This window comes from Pleurodeles waltl, chromosome 7 (genome assembly GCF_031143425.1).
Source record: "Pleurodeles waltl isolate 20211129_DDA chromosome 7, aPleWal1.hap1.20221129, whole genome shotgun sequence".
Lineage (NCBI taxonomy): Eukaryota > Metazoa > Chordata > Amphibia > Caudata > Salamandridae > Pleurodeles > Pleurodeles waltl.
Window position 1 is genome coordinate 789,549,199 of NC_090446.1, and position 25,248 is coordinate 789,574,446.

Genomic DNA, 25,248 nt, shown 5'->3' on the forward strand with positions numbered 1-25,248 from the left:
GGGCGCAGCATTAAAATGTTTGAAGACCATAAGCAGTATGTATGTATCCTAGTTGTCAAGCTAAGACTGAACAAGAGACCCATCACATCATAATTATCCTCTGCCACAATTCAAAGACTAAATTACAACAACAACAAAAAGTGTGGTGTGTGCATTACATCGTTTTCTTTCAGTCAGGTTGAAGGCCATCATAGCTTATACTAGTGTTTCAGAAGACTTTCATATATACTGAATTAAAATGCTGAAGTGATTTTTTTACAGAATAATAAATTACAATATGTGCAAATGGTTACAGAGCAAAATGCAAGGTAGGCCACTTCACAATAAAGGGCTAGCAATAGACAATTCTTAGTTATGTAGACTTCATTGATACCACATTGATACACAAAACAAAATATTCAATATGCTCCAAGTCTAGCATTCCCATATACTGCCTTAGCTGCATTTACCTCCAATTCCTCCAAAACCTTTCACAAACTGGGATCCCTCTTGCGATTTGTCTGTAACAATTTCCAGGGTTGCTCCAAATTTTTTGTAATTGTTAGCAAACCATTCCAAAAGAGGCATGCTTTCAATCAGCTCGTGTTCTTGTCCAGTCTGCATAACAAGTTAAGAGTTTAGACATTCATCCAGATTTTGTGTCTGAGGAATCAAGCATTCTTTTGCAAATTACATTTTATTGAACAAAAATACAGAAAGTCAGCAGATCTAAAAGTTAGAACAATAAAAAATTATAAAGCGCAACAGATGCTTCTGGCACTAAAACTATAGGGAAGTGAGTAAAGCCAAATCTTCAACTGTCATACATGCTGATTCTGACATTACATAGTGCCGCTCAAAAGGTATTTATGGCAGTGGGTGCCAGAAAGGGGAAAAAACGACCACCTTTCGTTGAGCGGTTAATCCTTGGCATCACAGCCAAAGCCAACTAAAGGAACGTACCTCACTTGTGGAAAACTAATCTTGCTTGAATATATGGAGGGCCTAAGTAATACAAGGCTCTGTGTCAGGACAAGCTGTAAGGAAATGTCTCCTTGGCACGTTTACCCCCTGACTTTTTGCATTTGCTGATGCTAAGTTATGATTTGAAAGTGTGCTGAGGCCTGCTAAAACAGGCCCCAGCACCAGTGTTCTTTCCCTAACCTGTACCTTTGTTTCCACAATTGGCACACCCTGGCATTCAGGTAAGTCCCTTGTAACTGGTACCCCTGGTACCAAGGGCCCTGATGCCAGGGAAGGTCTCTAAGGGATGCAGCATGTCTTATGCCACCCTAGGGACCCCTCACTCAGCACAGACACACTGTGTCTCTGGGTGCCATGCCAACCTCACACTGCCTTTGGCATAGGTAAGTCATGACTAGCAGGCCTTACAGCCCTAAGGCAAGGTGCACTATACCATAGGTGCATGAGCACTATGCCCCTACAGTGTCTAAGCAACCAACAAGGGAGAGTCTACACCTTCCACAAAAAATATGATAATATCAAAGACTCTAACCCCTCCCTGGAGACACAGAGCTGTCCCGACACCTTAATATCCTCAGATCTCGAATCCTCCGACGACACTGAAAGATGCTCATCAACACGACCATTAGTAAATTTTTCAGAGGAAGTAAGGCGCTATCGCTTAGGAACCTTAAAAGATATACGAACAAAACCACCAGATACTATAATCGAAGCACCAAGAGGCATACAAACACGAGCCCGCAGCAGGAACACAAGACCCTAAAGCCTGATACACAACTGACTGTTAATCTCTCTGACTTTGAGCTCTCTCCTATAGATCACCAAATCCTTAACCAAGGTCTGTCTTTTTGTCCTACTAACTTTCGGAACATTACTCAAACCAAAACTGATTTCTTTAAATTCATACACCACCTTAAACTTAAATCATTTTTTCCCACCATTCCTTCTTCTTTTCTTTCCCGCCCATCTCATCCTCCACATAACACAAGTGATCTCTCAATCCAAGACCTTGAAGATATTGGTCTTCTACGTAATTTGTCCAATACTGACTAAAGAAATGGCTCCCTGTTGCAGTTACCCCCCACTTTTTGCCTGATACTGATGCTGACTTGACTGAGAAGTGTGCTGGGACCCTGCTAACCAGGCCCCAGCACCAGTGTTCTTTTACCTAAAATGTACCATTGTCTCCACAATTGGCACAACCCTGGCACCCATGTAAGTCCCTTGTAACTGGTACCCCTGGTACCAAGGGCCCTGATGCCAGGGAAGGTCTCTAAGGGCTGCAGCATGTCTTATGCCACCCTAGGGACCCCTCACTCAGCACAGACACACTGCTTGCCAGCTTGTGTGTGCTAGTGAGGAGAAAATGACTATGTCGACATGGCACTCCCCTCAGGGTGCCATGCCAAGCTCACACTGCCTGTGGCATAGGTAAGTCACCCCTCTAGCAGGCCTTACAGCCCTAAGGCAGGGTGCACTATACCACAGGTGAGGGCATAGGTGCATGAGCACTATGCCCCTACAGTGTCTAAGCAAAACCTTAGACATTGTAAGTGCAGGGTAGCCATAAGAGTATATGGTCTGGGAGTCTGTCAAACACGAACTCCACAGCTCCATAATGGCTACACTGAATACTGGGAAGTTTGGTATCAAACTTCTCAGAATAATAAACCCACACTGATGCCAGTGTTGGATTTATTAAAAAATGCACACAGAGGGCATCTTAGAGATACCCCCTGTATTTTACCCAATTGTTCAGTGCAGGACTGACTGGTCTGTGCCAGCCTGCTGCTGAGAGACGAGTTTCTGACCTCATGCGGTGAGAGCCTTTGTGCTCTCTGAGGACAGAAACAAAGCCTGCTCTGGGTGGAGGTGCTTCACCCCCCCCCCCCCCTGCAGGAACTGTAACACCTAGCAGTGAGCTTCAAAGGCTCAAGCTTCGTGTTACAATGCCCCAGGGCACTCCAGCTAGTGGAGATGCCCGCCCCCTGGACACAGCCCCCACTTTTGGCGGCAAGTCCAGGAGAGATAATGAGAAAAACAAGGAGTCGTCACTGGCCAGTCAGGACAGCCCCTAAGGCAACCTGAGCTGAAGTGACTGACTTTTAGGAATCATCCATCTTGCAGATGGAGGATCCCCCCCAATAGGGATAGGAATGTGACCCCCTCCCCTTGGGAGGAGGCACAAAGAGGGTGTACCCACCCTCAGGGCTAGTAGCCATTGGCTACTAACCCCCCAGACCTAAACACGCCCTTAAATTTAGTATTTAAGGGCTTCCCTGAACCTAAGAATTTAGATTCCTGAAACTACAAGAAGAAGAGGACTGCTGAGCTGAAAGACCCCTGCAGAAGAAGAAAAGAAGACACCAACTGCTTTGGCCCCAGTCCTACCGGCCTGTCTCCTGCCTTCTAAAGAACCCTGCTCCAGCGACGCTTTCCCCAGGACCAGCGACCTCTGAATCCTCAGAGGACTGCCTTGCTTCTAGAAAGACTAGAAACTCCTGAGGACAGCGGACCTGCTCCAAAAAGACTGCAACTTTGTTACAGAGGAGCAGATTTAAAGACCCCTGCAATCCCCGCAAGAAGCGTGAGACTTGCAACACTGCACCCGGCGACCCCGACTCGACTGGTGGAGAACCAACACCTCAGGGAGGACCCTCCGGCGACTCCGAGACTGTGAGTAACCAAAGTTGTCCCCCCTGAGCCCCCACAGCGACGCCTGCAGAGGGAATCCCCAGGCTCCCCCTGACAGCGACTGCCTGACTCTAAAATCCCGACGGCTGGAAAAGACCCTGCACCCGCAGCCCCCAGCCCCTGAAGGATCGGAACTTCAGTGCAGGAGTGACCCCCAGGAGGCCCTCTCCCTTGCCCAGGTGGTGGCTACCCCGAGGAGCCCCCCCCTTGCCTGCCTGCACCGCTGAAGAAACCCCTTGGTCTCCCATTGGAAACCCGACGCTTGTTTGCACACTGCACCCGGCCGCCCCCGTGCTGCTGAGGGTGTACTTTGTGTGGACTTGTGTCCCCCCCGGTGCCCTACAAAACCCCCCTGGCCTACCCTCCGAAGACGCGGGTACTTACCTGCTGGTAGACCGGAACCGGGGCACCCCCTTCTCTCCATTGAAGCCTATGCGTTTTGGGCACCTCTTTGACCTCTGCACCTGACCGGCCCTGAGCTGCTGGTGTGGTAACTTTGGGGTTGCTCTGAACCCCCAACGGTGGGCTACCTTGGACCCAAACCCGAGACTTGTAAGTGATTTACTTACCTGACAAAACTAACAAAACTTACCTCCCCCAGGAACTGTGAAAATTGCACTAAGTGTCCACTTTTAAAACAGCTTATTGTGTTTTATGTAAAAAGTATACATGCTAATGTAATGATTTAAAGTTCCTGAAGTACTTACCTGCAATACCTTTCAAATGAGATATTACATGTAGAATTTGAACCTGTGGTTCTTAAAATAAACTAAGAAAAGATATTTTTCTATAACAAAACATATTGGCTGGATTTGTCTCAGTGTGTGTTCCTCATTTATTGCCTGTGTGTATGTACAACAAATGCTTAACACTACTCCTTGGATAAGCCTACTGCTCGACCACACTACCACAAAATAGAGCATTAGTATTATCTCTTTTTACCACTATTTTACCTCCAAGGGGAACCCTTGCACTCTGTGCATGCTATTCCTTACTTTGAAATAGCACATACAGAGCCAACTTCCTACAGTTTGCATGACCTGATCTGTGTGGTGCGAGCACCTTGTCAGTGAGTCGGTCTTGATTAGCCAGTCGTCTAGATACGGGAATACGTGTATGTGCTGCCTTCTGATGTGTGCAGCCACTACTGCTAGGCACTTTGTGAAGACTCTTGGTGCAGTTGTTAAACCGAAGGGCAATACTTTGAATTGGTAATGTATTCCTTTGAATACGAACCTTAGGTATTTCCTGTGCGACGGATGTATTGGAATGTGGAAATACGCGTCTTTGAGATCTAAGGTTGTCATGTAGTCCTGTTGCTTTAGCAATGGTAACACTTCTTGTAGCGTGACCATGTGAAAGTGTTCTGATTTGATGTAGGTGTTTAGTGTTCTGAGGTCTAGGATTGGTCTCAGTGTTTTGTCCTTTTTTGGTATTACGAAGTACAGGGAATAAACTCCTGTGTTTATTTGTGTCTTTGGTACTAGTTCTATTGCGTTCTTTTGCAATAATGCTTGAACTTCTATTTCCAGAAGGTCTGAATGTTGTTTTGATAAATTCTGTGCTTTTGGTGGTATGTTTGGAGGGATTTGCAGAAATTCTATGCAATAACCATGTTGGATAATTGCCAAGACCCAAGTGTCTGTAGTTATTTCCTCCCATGCTTGGTAATACTGACCTATTCTTCCCCCCACTGGTGTTGTGTGGAGGGGATGAGTGACATGTGAGTCACTGTTTGGTTGTAGGGGTTTTGGGGCTTTGAAATTTTCCCCTATTCCTAGGGAATTGTCCTCTGTATTGGCCCCGAAAGCCTAGCCTTTGGTACTGTCTCTGGTAGCTGGACGGTGTGGCCTGTGAGGTGCTGGCTTGTGTGGCTTGACCCCGAAACCCCCCTCTAAAGGATGTTTTGCGGAAGGTGCTGTAAGTGCCTCTGCTCTGCGGGGAGTAGTGCGCGCCCATGGCTTTAGCAGTGTCAGTGTCCTTTTTGAGTTTTTCAATCGCCGTGTCCACTTCTGGTCCGAACAGTTGTTTCTCATTGAATGGCATTGTAAGGAAATGCCTCCTTGGCATGGTTGCCCCCTGACTTTTTGCCTTTGCTGATGCGATGTTTACAATTGAAAGTGTGCTGAGGCCTGCTAACCAGGCCCCAGCACCAGTGTTCTTTCCCTAACCTGTACTTTTGTATCCACAATTGGCAGACCCTGGCATCCAGATAAGTCCCTTGTAACTGGTACTTCTAGTACCAAGGGCCCTGATGCCAAGGAAGGTCTCTAAGGGCTGCAGCATGTCTTATGCCACCCTGGAGACCTCTCACTCAGCACAGACACACTGCTTGCCAGCTTGTGTGTGCTAGTGAGGACAAAACGAGTAAGTCGACATGGCACTCCCCTCAGGGTGCCATGCCAGCCTCTCACTGCCTATGCCGTATAGGTAAGACACCCCTCTAGCAGGCCTTACAGCCCTAAGGCAGGGTGCACTATACCATAGGTGAGGGTACCAGTGCATGAGCATGGTACCCCTACAGTGTCTAAATAAAACCTTAGACATTGTAAGTGCAGGGTAGCCATAAGAGTATATGGTCTGGGAGTCTGTCAAACACGAACTCCACAGCACCATAATGGCTACACTGAAAACTGGGAAGTTTGGTATCAAACTTCTCAGCACAATAAATGCACACTGATGCCAGTGTACATTTTATTGTAAAATCCACCACAGAGGGCACCTTAGAGGTGCCCCCTGAAACTTAACCGACTATCTGTGTAGGCTGACTAGTGTTAGCAGCCTGCCACAAACCGAGACATGTTGCTGGCCCCATGGGGAGAGTGCCTTTGTCACTCTGAGGCCAGTAACAAAGCCTGCACTGGGTGGAGATGCTAACACCTCTCCCAGGCAGGAATTGTCACACCTGGCGGTGAGCCTCAAAGGCTCCCCTCCTTTGTGCCAACCCAGCAGGACACTCCAGCTAGTGGAGTTGCCCGCCCCCTCCGTCCAGGCCCCACTTTTGGCGGCAAGGCCGGAGAAAATAATGAGAATAACAAGGAGGAGTCACTGGCCAGTCAGGACAGCCCCTAAGGTGTCCTGAGCTGAGGTGACTAACTTTTAGAAATCCTCCATCTTGCAGATGGAGGATTCCCCCAATAGGGTTAGGATTGTGACCCCCTCCCCTTGGGAGGAGGCACAAAGAGGGTGTACCCACCCTCAGGGCTAGTAGCCATTGGCTACTAACCCCCCAGACCTAAACACGCCCTTAAATTTAGTATTTAAGGGCTACCCTGAACCCTAGAAAATTAGATTCCTGCAACTACAAGAAGAAGGACTGCCCAGCTGAAAACCCCTGCAGCGGAAGACCAGAAGACGACAACTGCCTTGGCTCCAGAAACTCACCGGCCTGTCTCCTGCCTTCCAAAGATCCTGCTCCAGCGACGCCTTCCGAAGGGACCAGCGACCTCGACATCCTCGGAGGACTGCCCCTGCTTCGAAAAGACAAGAAACTCCCGAGGACAGCGGACCTGCTCCAAGAAAAGCTGCAACTTTGTTTCCAGCAGCTTTAAAGAACCCTGCAAGTTCCCCGCAAGAAGCGTGAGACTTGCAACACTGCACCCGGCGACCCCGACTCGGCTGGTGGCGATCCAACACCTCAGGAGGGACCCCAGGACTACTCTGATACTGTGAGTACCAAAACCTGTCCCCCCTGAGCCCCCACAGCGCCGCCTGCAGAGGGAATCCCGAGGCTTCCCCTGACCGCGACTCTTTGAACCTAAAGTCCCGACGCCTGGGAGAGACCCTGCACCCGCAGCCCCCAGGACCTGAAGGACCGGACTTTCACTGGAGAAGTGGCCCCCAGGAGTCCCTCTCCCTTGCCCAAGTGGAGGTTTCCCCGAGGAATCCCCCCCTTGCCTGCCTGCAGCGCTGAAGAGATCCCGAGATCTCTCATAGACTAACATTGAAAACCCGACGCTTGTTTCTGCACTGCACCCGGCTGCCCCCGCGCTGCTGAGGGTGAAATTTCTGTGTGGACTTGTGTCCCCCCCGGTGCCCTACAAAACCCCCCTGGTCTGCCCTCCGAAGACGCGGGTACTTACCTGCAAGCAGACCGGAACCGGGGCACCCCCTTCTCTCCATTCTAGCCTATGTGTTTTGGGCACCACTTTGAACTCTGCACCTGACCGGCCCTGAGCTGCTGGTGTGGTGACTTTGGGGTTGCTCTGAACCCCCAACGGTGGGCTACCTTGGACCAAGAACTAAGCCCTGTAAGTGTCTTACTTACCTGGTTAACCTAACAAATACTTACCTCCCCTAGGAACTGTGAAAATTGCACTAAGTGTCCACTTTCAAAACAGCTATTTGTCAATAACTTGAAAAGTATACATGCAATTTTGATGATTTGAAGTTCCTAAAGTACTTACCTGCAATACCCTTCGAATGAGATATTACATGTAGAATTTGAACCTGTGGTTCTTAAAATAAACTAAGAAAAGATATTTTTCTATAACAAAAACCTATTGGCTGGATTTGTCTCTGAGTGTGTGTACCTCATTTATTGTCTATGTGTATGTGCAACAAATGCTTAACACTACTCCTTGGATAAGCCTACTGCTCGACCACACTACCACAAAATAGAGCATTAATATTATCTATTTTTACCACTATTTTACCTCTAAGGGGAACCCTTGGACTCTGTGCATGCTATTCCTTACTTTGAAATAGCACATACAGAGCCAACTTCCTACATTGGTGGATCAGCGGTGGGGTACAAGACTTTGCATTTGCTGGACTACTCAGCCAATACCTGATCACACGACAAATTCCAAAATTGTCATTAGAAATTGATTTTTGCAATTTGAAAAGTTTTCTAAATTCTTAAAAGACCTGCTAGGGCCTTGTGTTAGATCCTGTTTAGCATTTCTTTTAGAGTTTAAAAGTTTGTAAAAGTTTGAATTAGATTCTAGAACCAGTTGTAGATTCTTAAAAAGTATTCCAACTTTTAGAAGCAAAATGTCTAGCACAGAATTGACTGTGGTGGAACTCGACACCACACCTTACCTCCATCTTAAGATGAGGGAGCTAAGGTCACTCTGTAAAATAAAGAAAATAACAATGGGCCCCAAACCTACCAAAATACAGCTCCAGGAGCTTTTGGCAGAGTTTGAAAAGGCCAACCCCTCTGAGGGTGGCAACTCAGAGGAAGAGGATAGTGACTTGGAGGACAATTCCCCCCTACCAGTCCTATCTAGGGAGAACAGGGTCCCTCAAACCCTGACTCCAAAAATAATAGTCAGAGATGCTGGTTCCCTCACAGGAGAGACCAACACCTCTGAAATCACTGAGGATAGCCCCAGTGAAGAGGACATCCAGTTAGCCAGGATGGCCAAAAGATTGGCTTTGGAAAGACAGATCCTAGCCATAGAGAGGGAAAGACAAGAGATGGGCCTAGGACCCATCAATGGTGGCAGCAACATAAATAGGGTCAGAGATTCTCCTGACATGTTGAAAATCCCTAAAGGGATTGTAACTAAATATGAAGATGGTGATGACATCACCAAATGGTTCACAGCTTTTGAGAGGGCTTGTGTAACCAGAAAAGTGAACAGATCTCACTGGGGTGCTCTCCTTTGGGAAATGTTCACAGGAAAGTGTAGGGATAGACTCCTCACACTCTCTGGACAAGATGCAGAATCTTATGACCTCATGAAGGGTACCCTGATTGAGGGCTTTGGATTCTCCACTGAGGAGTATAGGATTAGATTCAGGGGGGCTCAAAAATCCTCGAGCCAGACCTGGGTTGACTTTGTAGACTACTCAGTGAAAACACTAGATGGTTGGATTCAAGGCAGTGGTGTAAGTAATTATGATGGGCTGTACAATTTATTTGTGAAAGAACACCTGTTAAGTAATTGTTTCAATGATAAACTGCATCAGCATCTGGTAGACCTAGGACCAATTTCTCCCCAAGAATTGGGAAAGAAGGCGGACCATTGGGTCAAGACAAGGGTGTCCAAGACTTCAACAGGGGGTGACCAAAAGAAAGGGGTCACAAAGACTCCCCAGGGGAAGGGTGATGAGACAACCAAAACTAAAAATAGTCAAGAGTCTTCTACAGGCCCCCAAAAACCTGCACAGGAGGGTGGGCCCAGAGCCTCTTCACAAAACAATGGGTACAAGGGTAAAAACTTTGATCCCAAAAAGGCCTGGTGTCATAGCTGTAAACAGCATGGACACCAAACTGGAGACAAGGCCTGTCCCAAGAAAGGTTCCACTCCAAACTCCCATCCAGGTAACACTGGTATGGCTAGTCTCCAAGTGGGATCAACAGTGTGCCCAGAGCAAATCAGGGTCCACACTGAAGCTACTCTAGTTTCTGAGGGTGGGGTGGATTTAGCCACACTAGCTGTCTGGCCGCCTAACATGCAAAAATACAGACAGCAACTCTTAATTAATGGGACTAGAATAGAGGGCCTGAGGGATACAGGTGCCAGTGTCACCATGGTGACAGAGAAACTGGTTTCCCCTGGCCAATACCTGACTGGAAAAACTTACACAGTCACCAACGCTGACAATCAGAGAAAAGTACATCCCATGGCAATGGTTACTTTAGAATGGGGAGGGGTCAATGGCCTGAAACAGGTGGTGGTCTCCTCAAATATCCCAGTGGACTGTCTGCTTGGAAATGACCTGGAGTCCTCAGCATGGGCTGAGGTAGAGCTAAAAACCCATGCAGCAATGCTGGGTATCCCTGAACTGGTGTGTGTGAAAACAAGAGCACAGTGCAAGGCACGGGGTGAACAAGTAGAGCTGGAGTCTGGAAGAATGGCCCAGCCTACCAAGAGAACAGGAAAGTCAGTTGGGAAACCAACTGCAACACAGCAAAAGAAAGGGAACCTCTCTTCTCAGGAAGAAGTTCTGCCCTCTGAGGGAACTGAGCCTTTGGAGCTTGAACCTTATCAGGTTGAGCTCTTGGGCCCAGGGGGACCCTCAAGGGAGGAGCTGTGTAAGGGACAAGAAACCTGTCCCTCTCTTGAAGGCCTTAGGCAGCAAGCTGCTGAAGAGTCCAAAGGCAAGAAAAATGGAACGCATAGGGTCTATTGGGAGGATGGACTCCTGTACACTGAGGCCAGAGACCCCAAACCTGGTGCCACTAGGAGAGTGGTAGTGCCTCAGCTGTTCAGAGAGTTCATCCTAACATTGGCCCATGACATTCCCCTTGCTGGACATTTGGGACAAACCAAGTCGTGGGAGAGGTTAGTCAACCACTTCTACTGGCCCAATATGTCCAACATGGTTAAGGAGTTTTGCCTCTCCTGCCCCACCTGTCAAGCCAGTGGTAAGACAGGTGGGCATCCAAAGGCCCCCCTCATTCCACTTCCAGTGGTGGGGGTTCCCTTTGAAAGAGTGGGTGTGGACATAGTTGGTCCACTGGAACCTCCCACAGCCTCAGGAAATATGTATATCCTGGTAGTAGTGGATCATGCTACCAGGTATCCTGAAGCTATTCCCCTTAGGTCGACTACTGCCCCTGCAGTAGCCAAGGCCCTCATTGGTATCTTTACCAGAGTGGGTTTCCCTAAGGAGGTGGTGTCTGACAGAGGTACCAACTTCATGTCAGCATACCTAAAGCACATGTGGAATGAGTGTGGAGTGACTTATAAATTCACTACACCGTACCATCCACAAACTAATGGCTTGGTTGAGAGATTCAACAAGACATTAAAAGGCATGATCATGGGGCTCCCAGAAAAGCTCAAAAGGAGATGGGATGTCCTCTTGCCATGTCTGCTTTTCGCTTACAGAGAGGTGCCACAGAAGGGAGTAGGATTCTCACCCTTTGAACTTCTGTTTGGTCATCCTGTAAGGGGACCACTTGCCCTTGTTAAAGAAGGCTGGGAGAGACCTCTCCATGAGCCTAAACAGGACATAGTGGACTATGTACTTGGCCTTCGCTCTAGAATGGCAGAGTACATGGAAAAGGCAACCAAAAACCTTGAGGCCAGCCAACAGCTCCAGAAGTTTTGGTATGACCAAAAGGCTGCACTGGTTGAGTTCCAACCAGGGCAGAAAGTCTGGGTTCTGGAGCCTGTGGCTCCCAGGGCACTCCAGGACAAATGGAGTGGCCCTTACCCAGTACTAGAGAGGAAGAGTCAGGTCACCTACTTGGTGGACCTGGGCACAAGCAGGAGCCCCAAGAGGGTGATCCATGTAAACCGCCTTAAGCTCTTCCACGACAGGGCTGATGTCAATCTGTTGATGGTAACAGATGAGGATCAGGAGGCAGAGAGTGAACCTCTCCCTGATCTTCTGTCATCAGACCCAAAAGATGGTACAGTAGATGGAGTGATCTACTCAGACACCCTCTCTGGCCAACAGCAAGCTGATTGAAGGAGAGTCCTACAACAGTTTCCTGAACTCTTCTCCTTAACCCCTGGTCAGACACACCTGTGTACCCATGATGTGGACACAGGAGACAGCATGCCTGTCAAGAACAAAATCTTTAGACAGTCTGACCATGTTAAGGAAAGCATCAAGGTGGAAGTCCACAAGATGCTGGAATTGGGAGTAATTGAGCGCTCTGACAGCCCCTGGGCTAGCCCAGTGGTCTTAGTCCCCAAACCTCACACCAAAGATGGAAAGAAAGAGATGAGGTTTTGTGTGGACTACAGAGGGCTCAATTCTGTCACCAAGACAGATGCCCATCCAATTCCAAGAGCTGATGAGCTCATTGATAAATTAGGTGCTGCCAAATTTCTAAGTACCTTTGACTTGACAGCAGGGTACTGGCAAATAAAAATGGCACCTGGAGCAAAAGAAAAGACAGCATTCTCCACACCTGATGGGCATTATCAGTTTACTGTTATGCCCTTTGGTTTAAAGAATGCCCCTGCCACCTTCCAAAGGTTGGTGAATCAAGTCCTTGCTGGCTTGGAGTCCTTTAGCACAGCTTATCTTGATGATATTGCTGTCTTTAGCTCCACCGGGCAGGATCACCTGGTCCACCTGAGGAAGGTTTTGAAGGCTCTGCAATCTGCAGGCCTCTCTATCAAGGCATCCAAATGCCAGATAGGGCAGGGAACTGTGGTTTACTTGGGACACCTTGTAGGTGGAGGCCAAGTTCAGCCACTCCAACCCAAGATCCAGACTATTCTGGACTGGGTAGCTCCAAAAACCCAGACTCAAGTCAGGGCATTCCTTGGCTTGACTGGGTATTACAGGAGGTTTGTGAAGGGATATGGATCCATTGTGACAGCCCTCACTGAACTCACCTCCAAGAAAATGCCCAAGAAAGTAAACTGGACTGTGGAATGCCAACAGGCCTTTGACACCCTGAAACAGGCAATGTGCTCAGCACCAGTTCTAAAAGCTCCAGATTATTCTAAGCAGTTCATTGTGCAGACTGATGCCTCTGAACATGGGATAGGGGCAGTTTTGTCCCAAACAAATGATGATGGCCTTGACCAGCCTGTTGCTTTCATTAGCAGGAGGTTACTCCCCAGGGAGCAGCGTTGGAGTGCCATTGAGAGGGAGGCCTTTGCTGTGGTTTGGTCCCTGAAGAAGCTGAGACCATACCTCTTTGGGACTCACTTCCTAGTTCAAACTGACCACAGACCTCTCAAATGGCTGATGCAAATGAAAGGTGAAAATCCTAAACTGTTGAGGTGGTCCATCTCCCTACAGGGAATGGACTTTATAGTGGAACACAGACCTGGGACTGCCCATGCCAATGCAGATGGCCTTTCCAGGTTCTTCCACTTAGAAAATGAAGACTCTCTTGGGAAAGGTTAGTCTCATCCTCTTTCGTTTGGGGGGGGGTTGTGTAAGGAAATGCCTCCTTGGCATGGTTGCCCCCTGACTTTTTGCCTTTGCTGATGCTATGTTTACAATTGAAAGTGTGCTGAGGCCTGCTAACCAGGCCCCAGCACCAGTGTTCTTTCCCTAACCTGTACTTTTGTATCCACAATTGGCAGACCCTGGCATCCAGATAAGTCCCTTGTAACTGGTACTTCTAGTACCAAGGGCCCTGATGCCAAGGAAGGTCTCTAAGGGCTGCAGCATGTCTTATGCCACCCTGGAGACCTCTCACTCAGCACAGACACACTGCTTGCCAGCTTGTGTGTGCTAGTGAGGACAAAACGAGTAAGTCGACATGGCACTCCCCTCAGGGTGCCATGCCAGCCTCTCACTGCCTATGCCGTATAGGTAAGACACCCCTCTAGCAGGCCTTACAGCCCTAAGGCAGGGTGCACTATACCATAGGTGAGGGTACCAGTGCATGAGCATGGTACCCCTACAGTGTCTAAATAAAACCTTAGACATTGTAAGTGCAGGGTAGCCATAAGAGTATATGGTCTGGGAGTCTGTCAAACACGAACTCCACAGCACCATAATGGCTACACTGAAAACTGGGAAGTTTGGTATCAAACTTCTCAGCACAATAAATGCACACTGATGCCAGTGTACATTTTATTGTAAAATCCACCACAGAGGGCACCTTAGAGGTGCCCCCTGAAACTTAACCGACTATCTGTGTAGGCTGACTAGTGTTAGCAGCCTGCCACAAACCGAGACATGTTGCTGGCCCCATGGGGAGAGTGCCTTTGTCACTCTGAGGCCAGTAACAAAGCCTGCACTGGGTGGAGATGCTAACACCTCTCCCAGGCAGGAATTGTCACACCTGGCGGTGAGCCTCAAAGGCTCCCCTCCTTTGTGCCAACCCAGCAGGACACTCCAGCTAGTGGAGTTGCCCGCCCCCTCCGTCCAGGCCCCACTTTTGGCGGCAAGGCCGGAGAAAATAATGAGAATAACAAGGAGGAGTCACTGGCCAGTCAGGACAGCCCCTAAGGTGTCCTGAGCTGAGGTGACTAACTTTTAGAAATCCTCCATCTTGCAGATGGAGGATTCCCCCAATAGGGTTAGGATTGTGACCCCCTCCCCTTGGGAGGAGGCACAAAGAGGGTGTACCCACCCTCAGGGCTAGTAGCCATTGGCTACTAACCCCCCAGACCTAAACACGCCCTTAAATTTAGTATTTAAGGGCTACCCTGAACCCTAGAAAATTAGATTCCTGCAACTACAAGAAGGAGGACTGCCCAGCTGAAAACCCCTGCAGCGGAAGACCAGAAGACGACAACTGCCTTGGCTCCAGAAACTCACCGGCCTGTCTCCTGCCTTCCAAAGATCCTGCTCCAGCGACGCCTTCCGAAGGGACCAGCGACCTCGACATCCTCGGAGGACTGCCCCTGCTTCGAAAAGACAAGAAACTCCCGAGGACAGCGGACCTGCTCCAAGAAAAGCTGCAACTTTGTTTCCAGCAGCTTTAAAGAACCCTGCAAGTTCCCCGCAAGAAGCGTGAGACTTGCAACACTGCACCCGGCGACCCCGACTCGGCTGGTGGCGATCCAACACCTCAGGAGGGACCCCAGGACTACTCTGATACTGTGAGTACCAAAACCTGTCCCCCCTGAGCCCCCACAGCGCCGCCTGCAGAGGGAATCCCGAGGCTTCCCCTGACCGCGACTCTTTGAACCTAAAGTCCCGACGCCTGGGAGAGACCCTGCACCCGCAGCCCCCAGGACCTGAAGGACCGGACTTTCACTGGAGAAGTGGCCCCCAGGAGTCCCTCTCCCTTGCCCAAGTGGAGGTTTCCCCGAGGAATCCCCCCCTTGCCTGCCTGCAGCGCTGAAGAGATCCCGAGATCTCTCATAGACTAACATTGAAAACCCGACGCTTGTTTCTGCACTGCACCCGGCCGCCCCCGCGCTGCTGAGGGTGAAATTTCTGTGTGGACTTGTGTCCCCCCCGGTGCCCTACAAAACCCCCCTGGTCTGCCCTCCGAAGACGCGGGTACTTACCTGCAAGCAGACCGGAACCGGGGCACCCCCTTCTCTCCATTCTAGCCTATGTGTTTTGGGCACCACTTTGAACTCTGCACCTGACCGGCCCTGAGCTGCTGGTGTGGTGACTTTGGGGTTGCTCTGAACCCCCAACGGTGGGCTACCTTGGACCAAGAACTAAGCCCTGTAAGTGTCTTACTTACCTGGTTAACCTAACAAATACTTACCTCCCCTAGGAACTGTGAAAATTGCACTGTGTCCACTTTCAAAACAGCTATTTGTCAATAACTTGAAAAGTATACATGCAATTTTGATGATTTGAAGTTCCTAAAGTACTTACCTGCAATACCCTTCGAATGAGATATTACATGTAGAATTTGAACCTGTGGTTCTTAAAATAAACTAAGAAAAGATATTTTTCTATAACAAAAACCTATTGGCTGGATTTGTCTCTGAGTGTGTGTACCTCATTTATTGTCTATGTGTATGTGCAACAAATGCTTAACACTACTCCTTGGATAAGCCTACTGCTCGACCACACTACCACAAAATAGAGCATTAGTATTATCTATTTTTACCACTATTTTACCTCTAAGGGGAACCCTTGGACTCTGTGCATGCTATTCCTTACTTTGAAATAGCACATACAGAGCCAACTTCCTACAGGCATATTGAGCACTGCCTGCTGAATCTCTGGTTTAAAACCAGACGTTCGTAGCCATGCGTGCCTTCTGATAGTCACAGATGTGTTAACATCCATAGAGGAGCGTATCTGATTATTAGATATGTTCTGTCCTTCCTCAACCACCTGTTTCGCCCTTTTTTGTAGCTCTTTGGGTAGATGCTCAATGAGGTGTTGCATCTCGTCCCAATGGGCTCTGTCATAGCGCGCAAGTAGTGCTTGAGAGTTAGCGATGCGCCACTGGTTTGCAGCTTGTACTGCGACTCTTTCCGGCTGCATCGAACTTGCGGCTCTCTTTATCTGGGGGCGGTGCATCCCCAGATGTGTGGGAGTTGGCTCTCTTGCGAGCTGCTCCTACTACGACGGAATCTGGTGGCAGCTGTGAGCTGATGAAAACAGGGTCTGTGGGAGGTGCTTTATATTTCTTTTCCACTCTTGGTGTTATTGATCTACTCTTGACCGGCTCCTTGAAGATTTCCTTTGCGTGCCGAAGCATTCCTGGGAGCATAGGCAGGCTTTGGTAGGAGCTGTGGAGGAGAGGGTGTTGAATAAGAAGTCATCCTCGACTGGTTCCGAGTGTAGGGACACGTTGTGGAACTCTGCTGCTCTAGCCACCACTTGTGAGTATGCTGTGCTATCTTCCGGTGGTGAGGGCTTTGTAGGGTACGCCTCTGGACTGTTGTCCGACACTGGGGCGTCGTATAAGTCCCAAGCGTCTTGGTCCTGATTACCTTGGCTCATGGTGGTGTGAGCCGGGGAATGTGATGGAGTTTGTGCCGGTGAAACGTTAGTTACAGGTGGAGGAGAGGGTGGCGGAGTTACCTTTTTCACCATTTTTGTTTGTGGTGCTTGGTCTGATTGAAACTCCAGTCTCCTTTTTCTCCTAATAGGGGGAAGGGTGCTTATTTTCCCTGTTCCTTCCTGTATAAAAATACGTTTCTGAGTGTGGTCCACTTCGGTGGATTGCAACTCTTCCTCAAATCTATGCTTTCGCATCTGAGAGGACAGTGATTGCTCCTCTGAATAGGAACCGGTAGGTGGGTCGGTTGCGGGTTGTTTTGGCACCGAAACCCTGTCTGTACTCTTTTTCGGCTCCGAAGTGACCTTCTTTTTCGGAGTCGAACCCTCTCGGAGTCGATCTTCCTCGGTGCCGCTGTCTCTGCGTCGAGCAGTTTCGGCTCCGATATCTCGGCGTCAATGTTTTTCAGCAGCACTTTCTCGGTCCCGAGAAGGCTGCGTGCCGGTGTCTCGACCGGAGTCGGACAATCTCGGCACCATTTCGGCCTTTTTCGGTGCCGATGGTCGGTCACCGAATTTATGGGTCGAGCCATGGCCTGGTGGCAGTGGCGTCCCCTGGGCCTGGTCACTCTTCTTGTGTGCTGGCTTCGACGTCTTACTCAGTTTTTTGGTCGTCGAATTCTTCGGAGTCCGAATCATTGATCGAGAAGTGTAAGGAAATGCCTCCTTGGCATGGTTACCACCTGACTTTTTGCCTTTGCTGATGCTATGTTTTGAATTGAAAGTGTGCTGAGGCCTGCTAACCAGGCCCCAGCACCAGTGTTCTTTCCCTAACCTGTACTTTTGATTCCACAATTGGCACACCCTGGCATCCAGATAAGTCCCTTGTAACTGGTACCCCTGGTACCAAGGGCCCTGATGCCAGGGAAGGTCTCTAAGGGCTGCAGCATGTATTATGCCACCCTAGAGACCCCTCACTCAGCACAGACACACTGCTTACCAGCTTGTGTGTGCTAGTGAGAACAAAATGAGTAAGTCGACATGGCACTCCCCTCAGGGTGCCATGCCAGCCTCTCACTGCCTATGCAGTATAGGTAAGACACCCCTCTAGCAGGCCTTACAGCCCTAAGGCAGGGTGCACTATACCATAGGTGAGGGTACCAGTGCATGAGCACTGTGCCCCTACAGTGTCTAAGCAAAACCTTAGACATTGTAAGTGCAGGGTAGCCATAAGAGTATATGGTCTGGGAGTCTGTCAAACACGAACTCCACAGCACCATAATGGCTACACTGAAAACTGGGAAGTTTGGTATCAAACTTCTCAGCACAATAAATGCACACTGATGCCAGTGTACACTTTATTGTAAAATACACCACAGAGGGCACCTTAGAGGTGCCCCCTGAAACTTAACCGACTATCTGTGTAGGCTGACTGGTTCCAGCAGCCTGCCACACTAGAGACATGTTGCTGGCCCCATGGGGAGAGTGCCTTTGTCACTCTGAGGCCAGTAACAAAGCCTGCACTGGGTGGAGATGCTAACACCTCCCCCAGGCAGGAGCTGTAACACCTGGCGGTGAGCCTCAAAGGCTCACCCCTTTGTAACAGCACCGCAGGACACTCCAGCTAGTGGAGTTGCCCACCCCCTCCGGCCCGGCCCTCAATTTTGGCGGCAAGGCCGGAGAAAATAATGAGAACAACAAGGAGGAGTCACTGGCCAGTCAGGACAGCCCCTAAGGTGTCCTGAGCTGAGGTGACTAACTTTTAGAAATCCTCCATCTTGCAGATGGAGGATTCCCCCAATAGGATTAGGGATGTGACCCCCTCCCCTTGGGAGGAGGCACAAAGAGGGTGTACTCACCCTCAGGGCTAGTAGCCATTGGCTACTAACCCCCAGACCTAAATACTAAATTTAAGGGCGTGTTTAAGGGCTCTCCCTGAACCTAGAAATTAGATTCCTGCAACAACAAGAAGGACTGCCTAGCTGAAAACCCCTGCAGAGGAAGACCAGAAGACAACAACTGCCTTGGCTCCAGAAACTCACCGGCCTGTCTCCTGCCTTCCAAAGAACTCTGCTCCAGCAACGCCTTCCAAAGGGACCAGCGACCTCTGAATCCTCTGAGGACTGCCCTGCTTCGACGACGACAAGAAACTCCCGAGGACAGCGGACCTGCTCCAAAAAGACTGCAACTTTATCCAAAGGAGCAGCTTTAAAGAACCCTGCAATCTCCCCGCAAGAAGCGTGAGACTTGCAACACTGCACCCGGCGACCCCGACTCGGCTGGTGGAGAACCAACCCCTCAGGGAGGACCCCCGGACTACTCTACGACTGTGAATACCAAAACCTGTCCCCCCTGAGCCCCCACAGCGCCGCCTGCAGAGGGAATCCCGAGGCTTCCCCTGACCGCGACTCTCTGAAACCTAAGTCCCGACGCCTGGAAAAGACCCTGCACCCGCAGCCCCCAGGACCTGAAGGACCGGACTTTCACTGCAGAAGTGACCCCCAGGAGTCCCTCTCCCTTGCCCAAGTGGAGGTTTCCCCGAGGAAGCCCCCCCTTGCCTGCCTGCAGCGCTGAAGAGATCCCTTGATCTCTCATTGACTTCCATTGCGAACCAGACGCTTGTTCTAACACTGCACCCGGCCACCCCCGCGCCGCTGAGGGTGAAATTTCTGTGTGGGCTTGTGTCCCCCCCGGTGCCCCACAAAACCCCCCTGGTCTGCCCTCCGAAGACGCGGGTACTTACCTGCTGGCAGACTGGAACCGGGGCACCCCCTTCTCTCCATTGAAGCCTATGCGTTTTGAGCACCACTTTGAACTCTGCACCTGACCGGCCCTGAGCTGCTGGTGTGGTAACTTTGGGGTTGCTCTGAACCCCCAACGGTGGGCTACCTTGGACCAAGAACTGAACCCTGTAAGTGTCTTACTTACCTGGTAAAACTAACAAAAACTTACCTCCCCCAGGAACTGTGAAAATTGCACTGTGTCCACTTTTTAAATAGCTATTTGTGAATAACTTGAAGTATACATGCAATTGAAATGATTCAAAATTCCTAATGTACTTATCTGCAATACCTTTCAAACAAGATATTACATGTTAAATTTGAACCTGTGGTTCTTAAAATAAACTAAGAAAAGATATTTTTCTATACAAAACCTATTGGCTGCATTTGTCTCTGAGTGTGTGTACCTCATTTATTGTCTATGTGTATGTACAACAAATGCTTAACACTAGTCCTTGGATAAGCCTACTGCTCGACCACACTACCACAAAATGGAGCATTAGTATTATCTATTTTTACCACTATTTTACCTCTAAGGGGAACCCTTGGACTCTGTGCATGCTATTCCTTACTTTGAAATAGCACATACAGAGCCAACTTCCTACAAGAAGGTCTCTTCTTCCTCTTGTTCCTCGAACTCTCGGTGAGCTGTCGGCGTGGACGCCATCTGCAGTCTTCTGGCTCGACGGTCACGGAGTGTTTTTCGGGACCGGAACGCACGACAGGCCTCGCAAGTCTCTTCACTGTGCTCAGGCGACAGGCACAGGTTACAGACCAAATGTTGGTCTGTATACGGGTATTTGTTGTGGCATTTAGGACAGAAACGAAACGGGGTCCGTTCCATCAGCGTTGTTTTACACGCGGTCGGGCCGACCAGGCACCGAAGGGGGGAATCGAAAACTACCCCGAAGGGTACCGGAGCTCTTCACTCTTCGATTCGGTGTCGATTCTAACTAAGCCGATCCCGAACGCAACAATACCGACGTAATTTTTCCGATATTTAGCTAACTTTCCGTTCCGAAACCCGGAGCGAAAGGAACACGTCCGAACCCGATGGCGGAAAGAAAACAATCGAAGATGGAGTCGACGCCCATGCGCAATGGAGACAAAGAGGAGGAGTCCCTCGGTCCCGTGACTCGAAAGACTTCTTCGAAGAAAAACAACTTGTAACACTCCGACCCAACACCAGATGGCGGGCTATGCACAACATGTGTATCTACAGCGACAGATGCCATCGAACCTCTATTTTTGTGTATTTGAATAAATGGTTCTTGAATGGTAATGAAAATGTCACTTACCCAGTGTACATCTGTTCGTGGCATCAGTCGCAGTAGATTCGCATGTTCTGCAATAGCTCGCCATCTGGTGTTGGGCCGGAGTGTTACAAGTTGTTTTTCTTCGAAGAAGTCTTTCGAGTCACGGGACCGAGTGACTCCTCCCTTTGTCTCCATTGCGCATGGGCGTCGACTCCATCTTCGATTGTTTTTCCCCGCAGAGGGTGAGGTAGGAGTTGAATTGTAGTAATAGTGCCCATGCAATGGAGTGACTAAGTATGCACCTATTTAAGGTTGAGATGATACATATATAAATAATTGAAGGTAACTTCCAAACTGCTACAGGCTCCCGGGGAGGCGGGTGGGCACATGCGAATCTACTGCGACTGATGCCACGAACAGATGTACACTGGGTAAGTGACATTTTCAGTTCGATGGCATCTGTCGCTGTAGATACGCATGTTCTGCAATAGACTAGTAAGCAGTTATTTCCCCAAAAGCGGTGGATCAGCCTGTAGGAGTGGAAGTAGTCTGAAATAATGTCCTTAATACAGCTTGACCTACTGTGGCTTGTTGTGCGGATAACACGTCTACACAGTAGTGCTTGGTGAATGTGTGAGGCGTAGACCATGTGGCTGCCTTACATATTTCTTGCATTGGGATGTTTCCTAGAAAGGCCATGGTAGCACCTTTCTTTCTGGTTGAGTGTGCCCTTGGTGTAATGGGCAGCTGTCGTTTAGCTTTAAGGTAGCAGATTTGGATGCATTTAACTATCCATCTGGCTATACCTTGTTTTGAAATTGGGTTTCCTGCATGAGGTTTTTGAAATGCAATAAAGAGTTGTTTAGTCTTTCTGATGTTCTTTGTTCTGTCAATGTAATACATTAATGCTCTTTTGACATCTAATGTATGTAGTGCCCTTTCAGCTACGGTATCTGGCTGTGGAAAGAACACTGGAAGTTCCACTGTTTGATTTAGATGGAACGGTGAAATAACCTTTGGCAAAAATTTAGGATTGGTCCTTAGGACGACTTTATTTTTGTGTAGTTGTATAAAAGGTTCCTGTATAGTAAACGCCTGAATCTCGCTTACTCTTCTCAGGGAAGTAATGGCGATGAGAAATGCCACCTTCCAGGTTAGGAACTGTATGTCGCAGGAGTGCATGGGTTCAAAAGGTGGACCCATAAGTCTAGTTAGGACAACATTTAGGTTCCATGAAGGAACAGGTAGTGTTCTTGGTGGTATAATTCTCCTAAGGCCCTCCATGAATGCTTTAATGACTGGTATTTTATATAGGGAAGTTGAATAGGTAGTCTGCAGGTATGCAGATATTGCTGCAAGGTGAATCTTAATGGAAGAGAAAGCTAGGTTAGATTTTTGTAAGTGAAGCAAGTAACCCACTACATGTTCTGGAGTTGTGTGTAATGGTTGTATTTGATTAATATGGCAGTAGCAAACAAACCTCTTCCATTTACTTGCATAGCAGTGCCTGGTGGATGGCCTTCTTGCTTGTTTTATGACTTCCATACATTCTTGGGTAAGTTGTAAGTGCCCGAATTCTAGGATTTCAGGAGCCAGATTGCTAGATTCAGCGATGCTGGATCTGGGTGTCTGATCTTTTGGTTGTGCTGTGTCAACAGATGTGGCCTGTTGGGCAATTTGATGCAGGGTACCACTGATAGGTCTAGCAGCGTTGTGTACCAGGGTTGCCTTGCCCAAGTTGGTGCTATCAATATGAGTTTGAGTTTGCTTTGACTGAGTTTGTTTACCAGGTAAGGAAGGAGAGGGAGAGGAGGAAAAGCGTAAGCAAATATCCCTGACCAGTTCATCCATAGGGCATTGCCTTGGGATTGTTTGTGTGGGTATCTGGATGCGAAGTTTTGGCATTTTGCGTTCTCCCTTGTCGCAAACAAGTCTATCTGAGGTGTTCCCCAGAGTTTGAAATAAGTGTTCAGTATTTGGGGGTGAATTTCCCATTCGTGGACCTGTTGGTGATCTCGAGAGAGATTGTCTGCGAGTTGATTTTGTATCCCTGGTATAAACTGTGCAATTAGGCGAATTTGGTTGTGAATTGCCCAATGCCAAATTTTTTGTGCTAGCAGGCTTAACTGCGTGGAGTGCGTCCCTCCCTGCTTGTTTAGATAATACATTGTTGTCATGTTGTCTGTTTTGACGAGAATGTATTTGTGAACTATTATTGGTTGGAAAGCTTTTAGTGCTTGAAAAACTGCTAGAAGTTCTAGGTGATTGATATGCAGTTTTGTTTGATGTACGTTCCATTGTCCTTGTATGCTGTGTTGATTGAGGTGTGCTCCCCACCCTGTCATGGAAGCATCTGTTGTTATTACGTATTGTGGCACTGGGTCTTGGAAAGGCCGCCCCTTGTTTAAATTTATGTTGTTCCACCACAGAAGCGAGAGGTAAGTTTGGCGGTCTATTAACACCAGATCTAGAAGGTGACCCTGTGCTTGAGACCACTGTGATGCTAGGCATTGTTGTAAGGGCCTCATGTGCAGTCTTGCGTTTGGGACAATGGCTATGCATGATGACATCATGCCTAGGAGTTGTAATACCATCTTTGCCTGTATCTTTTGTGTTGGATACATGCGTTGTATGATGGTGTTGAAATTTTGAATTCTTTGTGGACTTGGAGTGGCTACTCCTTTTGATGTGTCTATTATGGCTCCCAGGTATTGTTGTACCTTGCGTGGCAGAATTTTGGATTTTGTGAAATTGACGGTGAACCCTAGTTTGAAGAGGGTTTGTATGATATGATTTGTGTGATTTGAGCACTCTATTAACGAATGGGCCTTGATTAGCCAGTCGTCTAGATATGGGAACACATGTATCTGCTGCCTTCTTATGTGTGCTGCGACTACCGCTAGACATTTGGTAAAGACTCTTGGTGCGGTTGTTAATCCGAAAGGCAGTACCTTGAATTGGTAATGTATTCCTTTGAATACAAACCTTAGGTATTTCCTGTGCGATGGGTGTATTGGTATATGGAAATAAGCATCCTTGAGGTCTAAAGTTGCCATGTAGTCGTGCAGCTTTAGCAATGGCAATACTTCTTGTAGTGTGACCATGTGGAAGTGGTCTGATTTGATGAAAGTGTTCACTACTCTGAGGTCTAGGATTGGTCTCAGCGTTTTGTCCTTCTTTGGTATCAGAAAGTACAGTGAGTAAACTCCTGTGTTTATTTGTGTGTTTGGCACTAATTCGATTGCATTCTTTTGCAATAGTGCCTGCACTTCTATCTCCAGGAGATTGGAATGGTGTGTTGTTAAATTTTGTGCTTTTGGTGGTATGTTTGGAGGGAATTGTAGAAATTCTATGCAATAACCATGTTGGATAATTGCTAGAACCCAAGTGTCTGTAGTGATTTCCTCCCATGCTTTGTAATGATGACCTATTCTTCCCCCCACTGGTGTTGTGTGGAGGGGGTGAGTGACATGTGAGTCATTGTTTAGTAGTAGGGGTTTTGGGGCTTTGAAATCTCCCTCTATTTCTAGGGAATTGCCCTCCTCTATATTGTCCCCGAAAACCTCCTCTATACTGTCCCTGGTAAGTGGACGGTGTTGCTTGTGAGGTGCTGGCTTGTGTGCTTTGACCCCGAAACCCCCCTCGAAAGGGCGTTTTACGGAATGTGCTGTAATTCCCTCTGCTCTGCGGGGAGTAGAGTGCGCCCATGGCTTTGGCAGTGTCTGTATCTTTTTTGAGTTTCTCAATCGCTGTGTCCACTTCTGGACCGAACAGTTCTTTTTCATTAAAAGGCATATTGAGAACTGCTTGTTGAATCTCTGGTTTAAATCCAGACGTTCGGAGCCATGCATGCCTTCTGATAGTTACAGATGTATTAATTGTCCGTGCAGCTGTATCTGCAGCGTCCATGGAGGAACGGATCTGGTTGTTGGAGATGGTCTGTCCCTCCTCAACCACTTGTTTTGCCCTATTTTGGAAGTCTTTGGGCAGATGTTCAATGAGATGTTGCATCTCGTCCCAGTGGGCTCTGTCATAGCGCGCAAGTAGTGCCTGGGAGTTCGCGATGCGCCACTGGTTTGCAGCTTGTGCTGCGACTCTTTTACCAGCTGCATCGAACTTGCGGCTTTCTTTATCTGGGGGTGGTGCATCTCCAGAAGTGTGAGAGTTGGCCCTTTTCCTAGCTGCTCCTACAACGACAGAGTCTGGTGGCAGCTGTGTAGTGATGAAAGCCGGGTCCGTAGGAGGCGGCTTATACTTTTTTTCCACCCTTGGTGTGATTGCCCTACTTTTGACCGGGTCCTTAAATATGTCTT

The 25,248-nt window shown here is 48.5% G+C and overlaps 1 protein-coding gene across 1 annotated transcript in view; it reads right to left on the reverse strand.

Moving 5' to 3' along the window:
• The window catches only part of ETF1 (eukaryotic translation termination factor 1), a 255,204-nt gene that overhangs the window by 15,075 nt on the left and 214,881 nt on the right, over positions 1-25,248 (reverse strand). Inside the window, exon 10 of the mRNA XM_069199325.1 lies at positions 450-597. Coding sequence (XP_069055426.1) covers positions 450-597 — 148 coding nt within the window. The remainder of the gene's footprint in view (positions 1-449; positions 598-25,248) is intronic.